Here is an 18,795-nt window from a genome sequence, read left to right on the forward strand (position 1 = left end):
ACTACTGATTTCAGCTCAGGTCATGATCTCACAGCAGGTGGGATCAAGCCCCGTGTCAGGCTCTGTGCTGGCAGTGCAGAGCCTGCTTGGGATTCTCTCTCCCTCTCTCTCTGCCCCTCCCCCACTCACCCTGGTTCTCTCTCTCTCTCAATATAAATAAACATTTAAAAAATAATAAAACAAAAATAAGAGAAAATGTATACAGTTTAATATCATGGAAAAAAGAAAGGGTACAAAATAAATATACAGCATGATTCCTGCTGTGTATAAGATACATATAAAATAATACTGGAATATTAACGCTGTGCTATTCTCTAGAGTGGGATTATGTTTGCTTCCTCTTTGTAGTTTCCACAAAGGCCTTACATTATTTTTATAACCAAGAAAAGTGTGTGTGAGTATGTGTGTTTTAATGCTTACAAGTAAGAAAAGCCCATTTAACTTTCAGAATTCTTAAGCAGATGGGTAAGCGATTGTATTAGAAGTGCTTTCTTTGAATAATACAGAAAAGCATTTCATCAAAACTTAATGCAATATTCATGCTACTGAAAAGTTATGAGAAAACAGAGGGTATTAGAGAATTCTATGAAGTCTTAGAAAAGCAAACCCTGTGTACAGCCAGTAATGTTCCCTAATTGTCACTTCGGAACAATGTAGCAAAATGATATGTTTACTTTAACAAGGTTACACCCCCACTCTATCATGGACACTCCATTACTGTCAATTCAATGCAAGAAACTCTTTTCTGTGTGCCACGACATACTGTGCCCCAGGCCTGCCCTCAGGGAGGCTCAGCTGCAGTAGCAAGAAAAAGGGTGGCAAGTGCACGCCCTAAAAGCATACAATAACGTGTTTCACAGAGCAAAGAGACACTTCGAAAAAGTGATGTCCCAGGGTGCCTGGGTGGCTCAGTCAGTTAGACATCTGACTTTGGCTCTCATAGTTTGTGGGTTAAAGCCCCACATTAGGCTCTGTGCTGACAGCTCAGAGCCTGGAGCCTGCTTTGGATTCTGTGTCTTTGTCTCTTTCTGTCCCTTCCCAGCTCTCTGTCTCTCTCTCTCTCAAAGAATTAAGAAAAAGCTTTTAAAAAAAAAAAAAAAAAAAGGAAAGAAAAAGCGATGTCCTAAGTCTTCATTTATTTTTTCTAAAATATGGCCTACGCTTACAAAATCTCCCTTCCCAAAGATAGTAGGAAATGGTGCCCCGTGTAAGCCCCACAGTGCTGTATCATGCTGTGTCTGCAAAGGTGAGACCCATGCCCCCTGGACCTTGCCCCCCCAGACAAGCTAGGATTGCCAGGAATAACCAGGACGGAAACAGCTCTGCTTGTTTCTCCTTCTCCAACTCCTCCCAGATTTGTGAGGACTTGGAAACCGAAGTGTAACTCCAGTATCACCTGGAGAAGGGCCCAACTGCAATAGGTCAGGGCCTCATAAGATAGTATCTCTCTACATGGCTGCTTCATCTGCACACTAGGACTTAAAACGTCCCCGAGTTCCAGCTTCATATCAAACTGCCTTCTTGGCATTTCCATATGGACATTCAATGGGTCCCTGAAACTTGCCATGTCATGCACGAAGTCTCTCTGCCTCCACCGTGCTGGAAGTCCTGTTGGGTCTACCTCCAGAACAGATCCACAACCCATCTACTTCTCCCCATCTCCACCATGACTCCCCAAATCCAAGTCACCTTGCCCCTGAACTGCCATGGGAGCCACGAACCCATCTCCCTGCCTCCATTCTTGCTCCCCTACAATCCCTTCCCCATGTAGCAGCAGAGTGATTTTGAAACACAAATCAGTCTGTAAGCAACAGGAGGGCAAGGGTTTTTATCTGTTTTATTCACTGATGTATCCCCAGCACCAAGTGTATGAATTAAATTCCTTTGCTTAAAATTAAATAATGGTTACCCATTTCTAAACTCCAAACTTCCCGTCATAACCTTCCAGGCTAACAATCTGTTCCTATTCCCACACACCTCACCCACCTGCCCCAACTCATTCCATGACACTCCAATCCCACTGGTCCTTTTTCTGCTCCTCAAACATGCCAAGCTTCCTTCTGCTTGTGACTTTGGAACCTGCAGCTTCCTCTCTCTGTAATGTTCTCTGCCCTGTGTGTCTCCTCCTCCCACACCACCACCTTGGCTTGGCTGGCCCCTTCTTTTTTTTTTTTTTTTTTTTTAAGTTTATTTATTTATTTTGGGTGAGAGAACGCATGCTTGTGTGAGCAGGGAAGGGGCACAGAAAGAAGGAGAGACAGGGTCCCAAGCAGGCTCCATGCTGTCAGCATTCAGCCCGATGCAGGGCTTGATCCCACAAACAGAGAGATCATGACCTGAGCCGAAATCAAGAGTCGGACACCTAACTGACTGAGCCACCCAGACGCCCCATCAGCTGGCCCCTTCTGTCACTTAAGTCTCAGTTCACATGTCACCTAAACCACCTTCTTCCTAAAATAGCCCTACAATTACTCTCCTTCATTTTATCTTACCAGAACACTGGACTGAGGCTGAAATTACCTTGGTTACTTAGTGTTTACTGGCTGTAAACCCTACTAGAATGTGCAGCAGAACTAACTAAGAGTAAAGGCCTTGCATGTCTGGGTCACTACAGTAGCCCCAGTGCTTCTAAAAATGCCTGGATCCCACTGGAGACCAATTAATTTAGCTTCATTTTCCAGGATTTGGTCTTTCACATTCAAGTCTTAGAGATTGGATTTAGCCAGTGCCCAGAGGTGATCAGGTCCTCAAAGATGGACCCAGACAAGCTAAAATGTATTAGAGACGAGCAGACAATAGAACACCAATTTGTTAATTTACACTGAAAAACCTCCATCAACAGAACTGAACAAATACTCAAATTGCATTCAATTCACTGTCTTCTCTCTCTAGAGTCAAGACACAGGACAAGTCACGTCTGGCAGGTAGACTTAAAACAAAATGAATATGGATAATGAGGTGGTTAATTATATGTCAGCTTAACTGAGCCAGATAGCTGGTTAAACATAATTTCTGGGTGTGTCTGTGAGGTTGTTTCCAAAAGGCATTTGAATTGGCACATGCCCTCCCAAAAGTGGGTAGGCATTATCCCATCACTTGAGAGCCATGGTAGAATAGAAAGGAGGGGGAAAAAAAGGGAGGAAGAAAGGGCATTCACATTCTGCCTGAGCTGGGACGTCCATCTTCTCCTGCCCTCAGCACTGCTGGTGCTCAAGCCTTCAGACTTCAACTAAAGTCTACACTATCAGCTCTCTGGATCCCAGCACTTAGTACTATACCACTGGCTTTCCTGGGTCTTCAGCTTGCAGATGGCAGATGGTAGGAATTCTCAGCCTCCATAATCATGTGAGCCATTACCTTATAATAGATGGATGGATGGATGGATGGATGGATGGATGGATAGATGGACATCCTGTTGGTTCTGTTTTTCTGGAGAACCCTGACTAATACAGATGATAATCACCAAAGTCCCTCTGCTGAGACACCTGTTCCAACTGGACAAGATCACTCAGCTTCAGGCTGGAATTCCCTTTTTAGATAAAATATATGAAGTCTGGAGCATCTGGGTGGCTCAGCTGGTTGAGCGCCAACTCTTGATGTCGGCTCAGGTCATGATCTCACGGTTCATGAGTTCAAGCCCTGTGTTGGGCTCTGCACTAACACTTGGGATTCCCAAGCCCACTTGGGATTCTCTCTGTCTGTCTGTCTCTCTCAAAATAAATAAATAAACTTTTAAAGATATGTATATACGAAGTCTGGCAGCCTACACTCTCTTTGCTGACAGTGCTAGATGCACACTGAACCAAGTTCCCATTTGTGCATCCAAGTATACATGAACATGATTGTCCTCACCTCTGCTGTGATATGCTGATAAGGCCCAACTCTGCACTCATCTCTTGAGTTTAAAAAATTCTTCAATACCCCACTTGCAAGTTATTAAACTAGCAAATTATGTGTAATTGAGTCAATAGGTGAGGGCTTGATACAGTCTCCCAAAACTTAACTAGGTCAGAGCCACCCCAAGCCAGACAGACATGAAGCCTGAGCACATGGAAACCAGGAGTAGGTCCGCAGATTCCAACCAGCAAGGTAGCAGACCCCACAGCCTGACTCCCTAAAGGCCAAAGACACCGTGAAAGCCCTTAGGGGACACGGGGGTCTCAACCACTTCCCAAGCCATCAAAGTGTCATAGAAGGGGAAGCTTACCACCAACAAAAGGCATGGACTTCTTATCAGGAGTTGGCCTCCAGGGATTGATAAAAGCTTAAAGACAGTACAGATAATCCAGACATGTATAATTCATAACTGACCACATTACCTCTTCTAAATTTATAATGATGATGATTATTTGTGGAATGTTTCCGTGGAATAAATAATTGATAACATACTCCACATCGTAAGGCAAATTGCCAGTGGAGACAATGGGTGGGGAAACATTAAAACAAAAGATTCTTTCCTTCAACATTTATCAAGCACCTACTATGTACCAGCACACAAGAGTCATCTGTTTTGACATTAGAATCCACTGATAAAATATGGGCAATAATTACAGGGTTCTGGAAGGGTCAAGGTCCCCAGAGCCTTTAAATATGAAACTTTTTTTGAGGGACACCTGGGTGGCTCAGCCTGTTGAGCGTCCAACTCTTGATTTTGGCTCAGGTCAGGATCCCGGGGTTGTGGGATCAGGTCCTGTGTTGGGCTCCATGCTGAGCATGAAGTCTGCCTGAGATTCTCTCTCTCTCTCCCTCTGCCCCTCTCCCCCACTCACACTCTCTCTTTCTCTAAAATAAAAAAATTTTAAAAAGAAACATTTTTTGAACTTGTACTCTGTGCCAGACACTGTGGTAGGTGCTAAAAATAGAAAAATGAGGACTTAGTTCTAGCTCTTAAGGATCACACAGGCTAGAGGTTTAACAACACATTTTGCTTTTCTTTTTGTATACTGTGTTCAAAGCCACATGACAGAGAATCATAAAGACTTAACCAGGCAAATTTGCCAAGATATAGTATTAACATATCTCAATTTGACTAGCTCTATCAGGAGCCTGGAGAGAACTTTACTACAGCCTTAGTTTTGTGACACAAAATCATCTGCAGGGACAGATTTTTATAAAACAAATACCCAGTAAGTTTTTATTTATTGAACTGAAAAACAAGTGTAAACCAGTAATACAAATAATTTTAACACCAGGCAATTCACTGAAGAAATTCATTAAGAACCTACAGACAAGGGGTATCCAGCTGGCTCAGTCAGTGAAGCATGCGACTCTTGATCTTGGGGTCATGAGTTCAAGCCCCACATTGGGCACAGAGCCTACTTTAAAAAAAAACAACCAAAATACATCCTTCACATCATTTAAATACACTTTGAATATCTTCACACCTCTTTGCTTTAAATATGCAAATATTGTCTTTGCATAATATCCACCATCCCAATTTTATAGTACTTATAAATAAAGACTTCTTTTTAGTACTTTTTAAATTTTAATCTACACCATGATTTTACTTTAACAAATTTTGGCTACAATGTGGCAATTCTGATATCTCATCAAGCATCCTAATTTTAGTTGTGTTTGGGTAAACACACTCAGGCTCATAATATATGTAAAACCATGTAATTAGTGTTTTATATTGGAGTCTATTAAATTTCTAAACTTCCTTCTGTTACTTTATAATGATACATAGTTATTACCAGTTATAAAAAGTAAATGCTCATACATGCAAAGTAAATTTTTATCAGAATCAGATTTTATTCAGTTCTTTCTCTCTACAACGGAAATCATCTTTTCATTTGCAAAACCACAAATCCAAAAATATATGTAAATGGAAAAGAGTGCTGTCTGGTTAAGGCAAGAATAATCATTATATACAATGTGTTTCAGATGAAAAAGCAGCGAAATTGAAATTACTTTAAAATTCATTGCATTGCAGGGAGCCTGGGTGGCTCAGCTGATGGAGCGTCCAACTCTTAATTTTGGCTTGAGTCATGATCTCATGGTTCGTGGGATCGAGCAGCCTTGCATTGGGCTCTGCGCTGACAGCAGGAGCCTGCTTGGGATTCTATCTCTCTCCCCCTCTCTGACTCTCCCCCAATCTCACTCTCTGTCTCTCTCACTCTCTAAGTAAATAAATAAACATTAAAAAAAATAGTTTGAGCATCTGGGGGACTTAGTCGGTTAAGCGTTCAACTTCAGCCCAGGTCATGAGCCACGTGGTCCGTAGGTTTGAGCCCTGTGTCACACTCTGTGTTGACAGCTCAGAGCCTGGAGCCTGTTTCAGATTCTGTGTCTCCCTCTCTCTCTGCCCCTCCCCCACTCGCACTGTCTCTCTCTCTCTCTCTCTCTCTCTCTCAAAAATAAACATTAAAAAATTAAAAAAAAAGAAATAAAATAGTTTAAAATATATAAATAAAAAATAAAATTCACTGGATTATAAATTGTTAAAAATCACATTTTATTTTTTTTTTTTTTTTTTTTTTTTTTTTTTATTTTTTTTTTTTTATTTATTTATTTATTTTTTTATTTTTTAATATATGAAATTTACTGTCAAATTGGTTTCCATACAACACCCAGTGCTCATCCCAAAAGGTGCCCTCCTCAATACCCATCACCCACCCTGTCCTCCCTCCCACCCTGCCCTCCCTCCCACCCCCCATCAACCCTCAGTTTGTTCTCAGTTTTTTAACAGTCTCTAATGCTTTGGCTCTCTCCCACTCTAACCTCTTTTTTTTTTTTTTTTTTTTTTTTTTTTTTTTTTTTTTTTCCTTCCCCTCCCCCATGGGTTTCTGTTATGTTTCTCAGGATCCACATAAGAGTGAAACCATATGGTATCTGTCTTTCTCTGTATGGCTTATTTCACTTAGCATCACACTCTCCAGTTCCATCCATGTTGCTACAAAAGGCCATATTTCATTTTTTCTCATTGCCACGTAGTATTCCATTGTGTATATAAACCACAGTTTCTTTATCCATTCATCAGTTGATGGACATTTAGGCTCTTTCCATAATTTGGCTATTGTTGAGAGTGCCGCTATAAACATTGGGGTACAGGTGCCCCTATGCATCAGTACTCCTGTATCCCTTGGATAAATTCCTAGCAGTGCTATTGCTGGGTCATAGGGTAGGTCTATTTTTAATTTTCTGAGGAACCTCCACACTGCTTTCCAGAGCGGCTGCACCAATTTGCATTCCCACCAACAGTGCAAGAGGGTTCCTGTTTCTCCACATCCTCTCCAGCATCTATAGTCTCCTGATTTCTTCATTTTGGCCACTCTGACTGGCGTGAGGTGGTATCTGAGTGTGGTTTTGATTTGTATTTCCCTGATAAGGAGCGACGTTGAACATCTTTTCATGTGCCTGTTGGCCATCCGGATGTCTTCTTTAGAGAAGTGTCTATTCATGTTTTCTGCCCATTTCTTCACTGGGTTATTTGTTTTTCGGGTGTGGAGTTTGATGAGCTCTTTATAGATTTTGGATACTAGCCCTTTGTCCGATGTGTCATTTGCAAATATCTTTTCCCATTCCGTTGGTTGCCTTTTAGTTTTGTTGGTTGTTTCCTTTGCTGTGCAGAAGCTTTTTATCTTCATAAGGTCCCAGTAATTCACTTTTGCTTTTAATTCCCTTGCCTTTGGGGATGTGCCGAGTAAGAGATTGCTACGGCTGAGGTCAGAGAGGTCTTTTCCTGCTTTCTCCTCTAAGGTTTTGATGGTTTCCTGTCTCACATTCAGGTCCTTTATCCATTTTGAGTTTATTTTTGTGAATGGTGTGAGAAAGTGGTCTAGTTTCAACCTTCTGCATGTTGCTGTCCAGTTCTCCCAGCACCATTTGTTAAAGAGACTGTCTTTTTTCCATTGGATGTTCTTTCCTGCTTTGTCAAAGATGAGTTGGCCATACGTTTGTGGGTCTAGTTCTGGGGTTTCTATTCTATTCCATTGGTCTATGTGTCTGTTTTTATGCCAATACCATGCTGTCTTGATGAAAAATCACATTTTAAAAACACACCTTAAAAACAATTAGCAAAATCCTACATGACTGATGATGACTGGATTCCTAGGGATGTTTGCTAATAACTGTAATTAAGCAGTTTAATGAACTTGCATCAAAGGAATGATGGGGCAGGAGAGAACTCAGTATGAACTAAAGCTAGAATTACCTACTTTCATGAAGAAATTCTTCCTGACAGGGTAGAAATATTCAGAAAGCAAAGAATGGCTGAAAAGCACGACCTGTCACATTTGAGAGTTGGCTACCTAAGGCCAGAGTTCTAGAAGAGCTTCCAAGAGGCGAAGTAGAAAAGAAAAAGAGCGTATTTTTTGGATTTTAACGATCTGAGTTTAGTCTCAGAGCTGCCACTTACTGGCCTTGAAATCTGAAAGTCCCCTCACTTCCTGAGCCTTGGCTCCCTCGTCAGAGAAGGTTGCAGTCTGTACAGATGACCTCAGGGTCTCTTCTCCTTCTCTTTATGCTACCGGCAAATCTGCAACCGGCTTCACTATGAATTGGGCATTTGTTCACTTAATAAGCATTCATGGCATTTTGCTCCACACGCTGTGCTGGACAATGCACAGATGAATAAGACAAGCTTTCTTTCTTTTTGAGGAGTTCACAATCTATTGGGGAAACAGACTTGTAAAGGAACAATGCCAGTCCTATTCCATAAATGCTGCGGTAATGCTGGTAAGTGCTGGGTGCTCAGGATACCTAAGGGAAGGGAAATTAGAGGCAAAGGAGGAGGTAGCACGGAGGTCTTCCTATCAAGAAAAAAACTATTAAATAAGACTGAGGGCTCCACTGAGGTTGGAAATTATATGTTTTAAAGTGGTTCTGATCATTGGATTAGTACATAGCAGCTACCAAAGAGGAAATTATTCCCTGGGCCCCATAGTTGCAGCTAAAGCACTATCAGCTTTCATGCGGCAAAAATTAAGTCTAGGGCTTTCTTTTCTTTTTTTTAATGTTTAAATTTTATTTACTTTTTTAAGTAAGCTCTATGCCCAACATAGAGCTTGAACTCACAGCCGCGAGATCAAGAGACACATGCTCCACTGACTGTGCCAGGCAGGCGCCCCAAGTCCAGGGTTTTCTAAGGGCACAGTTACTTACACTCTATGCTTTTCCTGAGAACAGTACCGCCAGAGTAGGTTGGCTCCAGGCTCCAGTCTGTCCACTACGCACACAGGCAAAGGGAACCTAGCTGAGTACCTCCAGGGACATGCTGGGCATGGAAAGGCACGGAGAGGTCATAATATTTTCTAACATGAAACACAGGGGTGTTTGTATTCTTTTATGAAATGCTTCTTTGCCACTGGTTAAGGGATGGAACAGTGAGAATCATTTATTCCCAATTACTTTGATTTTATCTATCTCCCTCTCTAGATTTGGGTACAGCAGGGATATCAGTCCCCTAATGGATCTCTACCCCTTTTCAAAGTTGAAATCTTTAAGTTGGGGTTCTTCAATTTAGTAAAGGTACAAACTTGGGGTTGGCAAGTTATTCAGCTTCTGGGTTGAATAAAACTGCTTTAGCTCATAAATATAAAACTGGAAAGATCATTCTAAGTACAAACACCACCTTCCAAAAACATGTAAATTCATCTATGGATCTTTTAAACTTCCTATGCCCTTCTGATGTCATTTGAGTTCTTTGGTTGCAGGCAATGGAAACTTGCCTCTGGCTTAACTTCGGGGAAAAATGGAATTTACTGGAAGGATCAGAGGAGAGATCTGAGGACAGAGGACAACCAAAAGGGCAGCTGGGGACGTAGACTGAAGGGGACATAAAAGGTGTTTCCTAGGGTCCATGCAGCAGGAACACTGGCCAGTATCCTGCAGACACAGCTGCTGTGGGGAAGACGCTCCAATCATTTCCACTCTGAATCACCCCGCTCAGGTTTCAAGCTCCAGGGAGTGAGAGACTCAATTCTCTGGCCTGAGTTACTGGTTCCAATGCTCTTTAGCAAAAAAGGTGATAAGGCAACTGATGAACAGCCATCCAGTCTGTGTCCGATGGAAGAAAGGTAAACACCGGAAAGAAATCAAGTTTCTGTATACCAGAAGAAATTGGAGCGGATGACGTCACGCACCAAAACGGCAAAGATCCACTACATCCCCTGAATAACAAATACATAATCCTTTTCTTTAAACGTCATAAGAAGAATAGATATTTTAGAACCCTGAAAACAAATATACTTTGATTAGGGTACAGTTTTGAGTGAATTCCTGTCCTTAGTAAAGGTATGTGAGAATCTCAATGAACAGTGAAGGTTGGTTTCCATGTGATACACCAGGACCTTACTTGGGTATAAGCTAAGAGAGAATTATCACAAAACGAAATTAAATATGCACACAGTAGCCATGAAAGAGTTGAGATAGTTATACTAATATCAGACAAAACAGACTTCAAGATGAGAAATACTACTAGAGAGAGAGAGAAACATTTAAAAAAAAATTTTTTTTCAATATATGAAATTTATTGTCAAATTGGTTTCCATACAACACCCAGTGCTCATCCCAAAAGGTGCCCTCCTCAATACCCATCACCCACCCTCCCTCCCTCCCACCCCCCCATCAACCCTCAGTTTGTTCTCAGTTTTTAAGAGTCTCTTATGCTTTGGCTCTCTCCCACTCTAACCTCTTTTTTTTTTTTTTTTCCCTTCCCCTCCCCCATGGGTTTCTGTTAAGTTGAGAGAAACATTTTATAAAGATAAAAAGGTCAATGTATCATTATAAATGCATATGTACCGAGCAACAGAACCCCAAAACACTTGAAGCAAAAACTAACAGAGTTGAAAGGAGAAAAAGATTTTTCAACAAGAGTTGGAGACTTAAATAACTGATAGAACAAGAGTCTCAATAAATGTAAAGTGATCAAAGATAGAAAAAGTATGTTCTCTGCCCACATGGAATTAAATAAGAGCTCCACCACATGAAATAAATTTTGGGAAACCCCAAACATTTGGAAATTGAACAACACACTGCTAAGTAACACATGAGCCAAAAATAAAGTTACAAAAATAAAGTGAAAATTTTAAGTATTTTCAACTGGGGGTGCCTGGCTGGCTCAGCCAGTTAAAGCACGTGACTCTTGGTCCTGAGGTTGTGAGTTCAAACCCCATGTTGGGTGTGGGGATTACTTAAAAGTAAAATCTTAAAAGTAAAATAATTTTCAACTGAAGGAAAACAAAAACACAACATACCAAAATTCATGGGAAGCAGCTAAAGCAGCTGGAGGACACTGGATAACTTTAAACACCATTATCAGAAAAGACTAAAGATCTCAAACCAATTACCAAAGCTTCCACCTTAAGAAACTAGAAAATGGAAAGCAAACCTAATAAAAGCAAGCAGGAAAAACGGAAATCACACAGAGTTGAAATCAATTAAATAGAAAACAGAAAAGGAAGAGAAAAAAATGAATAAAACCAAGAGTTGGTTCTCTCAAATGATTAATGAATTACTCAATATGGTGAAGATGGCAATTCTCCCAAAATTGATCTGTATATTCGAAGCAACTTCTGTCAAAGTCTCAGTAGGCTTGCAACTAAGACAGATGTTTACATTTTATTTTATTTTATTTTATTGGTTTTATTTTAGAGAGCACAAACAGGAGAGAGGGATGGGGGAGGGGGAGAGAAAGAGAGAGAGACAGAGAGAGAGAGAGAGAGAAGGAGAATGAGAGCGAATCCCAAGCAGGCTGCACGCTCAACACAGAGCCCAACATAGGGCTTGATCCCACAACTCTAGGATCATGACCTGAGCCTAAATCAAGAGTTGGATGCTCAACGAACTGAGCCACCCAGGTGCCCCTAGAGATTTACTTATATCAGTTTGTAACACAGAACTCTTTCATATTTAAATTTTTTCATAATTATATAATAATTACAATAATTATGTAATTACCAAAAAATCTCAGTAGGCTTTTCTATAGAAACAGCAAGCTGATCCTAAAACTTACATGAAAACACAAAGGACCTAGAAAAGCCAAAACGATTTGGAAAGGAAAACAAAGTTGGAGGACTTATAGTGTCTGATTTCTACTTTTTAAAATATTTAAATTTTAAAAATATTTTTAAATGTTTATTTATTTTTGAGAGAGAGAGAGAGAGAGAGAGAGAGAGAGAGACTCCCAAGTAGGCTCTGTGCTGTCAGAGCAGAGCCCCGCATGGGGCTTGATCTCACAAACTATGAGATCATGACCTGAGCCAAAATCCAGAGTCAGATGCTTAACCAACTGAGCCACTCAGGTGCCCCAGTATCTAATTTCAGTATGTATTCTAAAGCCAGAAATTAATTAGGGCAATGTGGTATTAGCATACAAAAAACATAGAGATCAACAGAATCCAGGAAAAAACCCTTGTTTTATGGTCAATTGATTTTCAACAAAGGGACAAATGGGAAAATTTTCCTTGAGCATCCAAATGGGGAAAAAAATTAACTCAGACCTTTATGTCACTTTTTACATAAACATGAACTCAAAATGGATCACAGACCTAAATGTTAAGAATTAAAACTAAAACTTTAGAAGAAAACATAGGAGAAAATCTTTGTGACCATGGGTTAAGCAAGACAGTTCTTAAGACACAACACTAAAATTACAAGCCATAAAAGAAAAAAACTGGTAAGCTGACTTCATTAAAATTTTTAAAATGCTGCACTTCAAAAGACACCATTAGGAAAATGAAAACATAAGCCAGAGAACGGGAGAAAATTTCTGCAAATCACATGTATGATAAGGGACTTGAAGCTAGACTAACTTAAGACTTCTTACAACTCAGTAATTAGACAAATAACCCAACTTAAAAATAGCTTCTAATATTTGCTACAACATTCAGCTAAGTGACATAACCCAGACACAAAAGGACACATACTGTATGATCCCACTTGTATGGTGTACCCAGGATAGGCAAATTCGTAGAGACAGAAAGTAAAATAGAGGGTAGCAGTGGCCGAGAGGGCTGTGGAACTGGGAGTTATTGTTTCATGGAAACGATGTTTCTGTTTGGGATGATTAAAAAGTTTTGGAAATGGGTAGTGGCGATCATTGCATACAAGACAGTGAACGTACTTAATGCCACCGAATTGTATGCTTAACGGCTAAGATGGTAAATATCTTACCACAATCAAAAAATTAATTTTAGGGGCACCTGGGTGGCGCAGTCGGTTAAGCGTCCGACTTCAGCCAGGTCACGATCTCGCGGTCCGTGAGTTCGAGCCCCGCGTCAGGCTATGGGCTGATGGCTCGGAGCCTGGAGCCTGTTTCCGATTCTGTGTCTCCCTCTCTCTCTGACCCTCCCCCGTTCATGCTCTGTCTCTCTCTGTCCCAAAAATAAATAAAAAACGTTGAAAAAAAAAAAATTAATTTTAGGGGCGCCTGGGTGGCTTGGTCGGTTAAGTGTCCAACTTCGGCTCAGGTCACGATCTCACGGTCCGTGAGTTCGAGCCCCGCGTCGGGCTCTGTGCTGACAGCTCAGAGCCTGGAGCCTGTATCTAATTCTGTGTCTCCCTCTCTCTCTGCCCCTCCCCTGTTCATGCTCTGTCTCTCTCTGTCTCAAAAATAAAAATAAGGGGCGCCTGGGTGGCTCAGTTGGTTAAGCGTCCGACTTCAGCTCAGGTCATGATCTCACGGTCCGTGAGTTCAAGCCCCGCGTCGGGCTCTGGGCTGATGGCTCAGAGCCTGGAGCCTGTTTCCGATTCTGTGTCTCCCTCTCTCTGCCCCTCCCCCGTTCATGCTCTGTCTCTCTCTCTGTCTCAAAAATAAATAAACGTTAAAAAAATTTTTAAAAATAAAAAAAAATAAATAAAAATAAACGTTAAAAAAAATTTAAAAAAAATTAATTTTAAAGACTGGGCAGAAGACTCGAGGAGACATTTCACCAAAGAAGACATACAAATGACCAATAAGCACCTGAAAAGGTGCTCAGCATCCTCAGTCATTAAAGAAATGCAAATCAAAACTACAGTGGGACACCGCTACACGTCCATTATAATGACTATAATCAAAGAGAGAGAGAACACCAAGTGTTGATAAGGATCTGGAGAAACGAGAAGTCTCATATATTGCTGATGAGATCGTAAAATGTGTAGAGCCACTTTGGAAAATTATTCGGCTATGTTTTAAAAAGTTAAACATACGCTTACTGTAAGACTCAGTCAGCAGTTCTACTCCTAGTAATTTACCCAAGAGAAATGAAACCATGTCCACACAGGCTTATATAAGCAAGTGTGCACAGCAGCTAAAACCTGGAGACAATCCAAATGTCCATCAATTAATGGATGGATGAGCAATATGTGGCATATCCATACAGTAGGATACCACTCAGACATAAAAGGAAATGAACTACAGGCATACCTTGTTTTATCGTGCTTCCCAGACACTTCAGTTTTCTACAAACTGAAGGTTTGTGGCAACCCTGTGTTTAACAAGTCCACTGGCGCCATTTCTCCAACAGCATTTGCTCACTTCATGCTTCTGTGTCATATTTTGGTAATTCTCACAATATTTCAAACTTTGTCATTATTATTATTATACTTTTTATGGTGATCCGTGATCGGCGACCTTTGACGTTATTACAGTAATTGTTGTGGCATGCCACAAACTGCACCCATATAAGACAGTGAATTTAACGGATAAATGTGCGTGTGTTCTGACCGCTCCACCAACCAGCCATTCCTCCATCTCTCTCCCTCTCTTTGGGCCCCCCAATTCTTTGAGCCACAACAGTACTGAAATTAGACCAACGAATAAGCCTGCAATGGCCGCTAAGTGTTCAAGTGAAAGGAAGAGTCGCATGTCTCTCACATTAAATCAAAAGGAGAAATGAAGAAACTTGGTGAAGAAGGCATGTGGAAAGCCAAGACAGGCCAAAAGCTAGGCCTCTTGTGTCAAATGGTTAGCCAGGTTGTGAACGCAAAGGAGAAATTTTTGAAGGAAATTATAAGTGCTACTCCGATGAACACTCAAATGATAAGAAAGCCAAAGGGCTTGTTACTGATATGGAGAAAGTGTGAGTCATCTGGACAGAAGATCAAACCAGTCACAGCATTCCCTTAAGCCAAAGTCTAACCCAGAGCAAGGCTCTAACTCTCTCCAATTGTGTGAAGGCTGAGAGGTGAGGAAGCTGCAGAAGAAGAGTCTGAAGATAGCAGAGATTGGTGTATGAGGTTTAAGGAAGGAAGCCGTCTCCATAACATAGAAGTGCAAGGTGAAGCAGCAAGTACTGATGTAGAAGCTGTAGCAGGTTATCCAGAAGGTCTAGCTAAGATAATGAATGAAGGTGACTATACTGAACAACAGATTTTCAATGGAAATGAAACAGCCTTATATTGAAAGAGGACACCATCTAAAATTTTCATAGCTGGAGAGGAGAAGTCGGTGCCTGGCTTCAAGGCTTCACCCCCTGTTAGGGGCTAGTAATGCAGCTGGTGACTTTCAGTCGAAGCCAATGCTCATTTACCATTATGAAAATCCTCGGGCCCTTAAGAATTATAAGTCTACTCTGTCTGTGCTCTATAAATGGAACAACAAAGCCTGGATGACAGCACATCTGTTCACAACATGGTTTATTGAATATTTTGAGACCATTGTTGAGATCTGCTGTTGAGAAAAAAAAGATTCCTCTCAAAATATTACTGCTCATTGACAGTGTATCTGGTCATCCAAGAGCTCTGATGGAGATGTACAATGAGATTTATGTTGTTTTCATGCCTGCTCATACAACATCCGTTCTGCAGCCAAAGGATCAAGGAGTACTTCCATTATTTAAGAAATACATTTCATAAGGCTAGAGCTACCACAGACAGTGATTCCTTCTGGAAATCCCTCTGGAAAGCATTCACCATTCTACATGCTGTTAAGAGCATTTGTGATTCATGGGAAGAGATCAAAATATCAACAAGAACAGGAGCTTGGAAGAAGTTGATTCTAACCCTTGTGGATGACTTTGAGGGGTTCAAGACTGAGAAGGTAACTACAGATATGGAAATAGCAAGAGAATTTGAAGTGGAGCCTGAAGATGGGACTGAATTGTTGCAATCTCATGATAAAACTTCAACAGATGAAGAGCTCCTTCTTACGAGTGAGCAAAGAAAGTCTTTTCTTGAGATGGAATCTACTCCTGGTGAAGATGCTATGAAGATTGTTAAAATGACAACAAAAATTTAGAATATTACGTAAACCTAGTTGATAAAAGTTTTGAAAGAAGTTCTACTGTGGGGAAAAGAGGATCAAACACCATCATATGCTACAGAGAAACTGTTCATGAAACAAGAGCCAATTAATGCAGCAAACTTCATTACTGTCTTGTTTTAAGAAATTGCTGTAGGCACCCCAACTGTAGCCACCACCACCCTGATCAGTCAGCAGCCATCAACACTGAGGCAAAATGATTACGACTCATGGGAAGCTCAGACGACGGTCGGCATTTTTTAGCAGTAAAATATTTTTAATTTTTTTTAATGTTTATTTATTTTTGAGAGAGGGAGAGGCAGAGCACGAGTGGGGGAGGGGCAGAGAGAGAGGGAGACACAGAATCCGAAGCAGGCTCCTGGCTCTGAGCTATCAGCGCAGAACCTGATGCGGGGTTCAAACTCATGAACTGTGAGATCATGACCCGAGCTGAAGTCGGATGCTTAACCGACTGGGCCACCCAGGCACCCCACGATAAAGCATTTTTAAATTAAGGTATGTACATTTTCTTGACATAATGCTACTGTACACTTAATAGATTACAGGATAGTGTAAACATAACGTTTGTATGCACTAGGAAACCAAAACATTCATTTGACTTGCTTTATTGCTATATTCGTTTTATTGCGGTGATCTGGAAGCACACCTGCCAGATCTCTGATGTATGCTTGCACTGATACATGCTAGAACGTGACTGAACCTCAGAAAGATTATGCTAAGTGAAAAAAGCCAGTTGCAAAAGACTTCATATCATAAGACTCCATTTATATGGAATTTCCAGAAGAGACACGTTTATAGAGACTGAAAACAGTTTAGTGATTGCCCAGGCCTGGGGTACAAGCAGGGATTGACGGCAAAGAGACCGATAAAAATTTTCAGGGTGGGGCGCCTGGGTGGCTCATTTGGTTGAGCGTCTGACTTCGCCTCAGGTCATGATCTCATGGTTCGGTTCGTGAGTTCGAGCCCTGCGTTGGGCTCTATACTGACAGCTCGGAGCCTGGAGCCTGCTTCAGATTCTGTGTCTCCCTCTCTCTCCACCCCTCCCTCGCTTGCACTCAGTCTCTCTGTATCTCTCTTAAAAATAAATAAACATTAAAAAAAATTTTTTTTAAAGAAATTTTCAGGGTGATGGAAATGTTCTACAACTGAGTTGGGTTGATGGTTGCACAACGGTATAAATTTCCTAAAAATACTGAATTGTACACTCATACTGGGTGGATTTTTGTGCCTTATAAATTATATATCAATAAAGTATTAAAAAGTAAATAAACACAAATCTGACATGGAAAAAAATAAGGCTTAATTTCAGGAAGCATAAGTCAGGTACAATCTCTATGACTTGAAGCAAAGGTTTTCCTTAATCTATCCACATATCTTTTATTTATATATTTAAAAATTACATGTGAAGGATAGCAACACTGTTCAATGTGAAAATTCAGGCCCTAAACAATCTTAAGCTTCTGAACTAAATTGTGTGGTCCCTGTGATTATTCAATAAATAGCAATACATTTACAAATTTTAAAAATTTAGCCACTACTGGCCTTTCATTGGGCTTATTTCAAAGAAAAAAATAAAGCAATAAAAGGGAAGTCTGAGAAGCAATCCAAATGCATAAATTGTATGAATAATAAACTGAATTATATGTAATCATTATGACCTAGAAACATTTAATCTGAAGCAGCAAAGACTGGCCTAGTAATTGACTTAATAGCTGTCTTTGACAATATGAAGGGTTTTACAGGGAAACTATTTGACTAGTTCTTCTGTCTCTTCATTGAGAGCCGAACAAAACGAAGAGATTTCATGGTCAGCAAGGTAAATTTAGATTAAACATAAATGACACTGACAGTAACTGCTATCAAATACTGAAATAAATTTAATTAGGCTATTTGCTCAAGCGGGTTTCCTCGGCGAACGCTAAAATACACAGCCCGAAAGCTTTGGTCTGAATGCATTACTGCCTGGCAGGCAAGAATTCCGCCTGCTGAGCCCCTGCAGGTCTGTGGGAAGGATCGCGGCCACGCTGACTTGCACACACCTTACTCACCTCAATATCCCGATTGAGTTGCTTCACTATGGCAGTGATGTTTCTGATGTGCTCCTCCAAGAAAAGCCTGGCCAGGCGGTCACCTCCCCCTTTGTTTTGCATTTTCTGCAAACTGCTGACAATGTCGTCTTTAATCCGGAAGGCGTGCTCCACAAGGGCAGCGGTTGTTTTCTCGTGGCAGAGGATTCTATCTTCCAGTTGTTCCACTAGGCTTACAGATGAGTAGGGTGCCATGGTCAGGGACTGGCTGTGTCGGGGCATGGTTCTAACTCGCCTGTGCAAGGGAGCCATATTACTAGGGTTGTTAATTGGGAAAAAGTAATTTTCAAAGCCAGATTCAAGACTTTCCAGAGAAGGAAATGCCAATTATTTATCCCTACAAGCTAAACAGGGTTTGAGGGAGGGTTTCTGCACCAAAGAGTTTTCCCTGTGAGCCAGGAAACTTTAAACAATCATACGCAGACACTTCAGTGTGTTGGTAGTAGGTTCCATGACCACCAAAATCAAGAGGCTGGTGGAATTGGGCACACTGAGATGTCTCCCCAGTTGAAGGTGTGTTATCAA

General features: G+C 41.0%; 1 protein-coding gene across 2 annotated transcripts in view; it reads right to left on the minus strand.

Moving 5' to 3' along the window:
• The window catches only part of FAM81A (family with sequence similarity 81 member A), a 77,819-nt gene that overhangs the window by 39,650 nt on the left and 19,374 nt on the right, over window positions 1-18,795 (minus strand). For both annotated transcript variants that reach the window (XM_042941873.1, XM_042941874.1), the window contains one exon: window positions 18,232-18,505. In XM_042941873.1, the coding sequence (XP_042797807.1) occupies window positions 18,232-18,505 (274 nt within the window). The remainder of the gene's footprint in view (window positions 1-18,231; window positions 18,506-18,795) is intronic.

The sequence above is a fragment of the Panthera leo genome, chromosome B3 (genome assembly GCF_018350215.1).
Source record: "Panthera leo isolate Ple1 chromosome B3, P.leo_Ple1_pat1.1, whole genome shotgun sequence".
Classification (NCBI taxonomy): Eukaryota; Metazoa; Chordata; class Mammalia; order Carnivora; family Felidae; genus Panthera; species Panthera leo.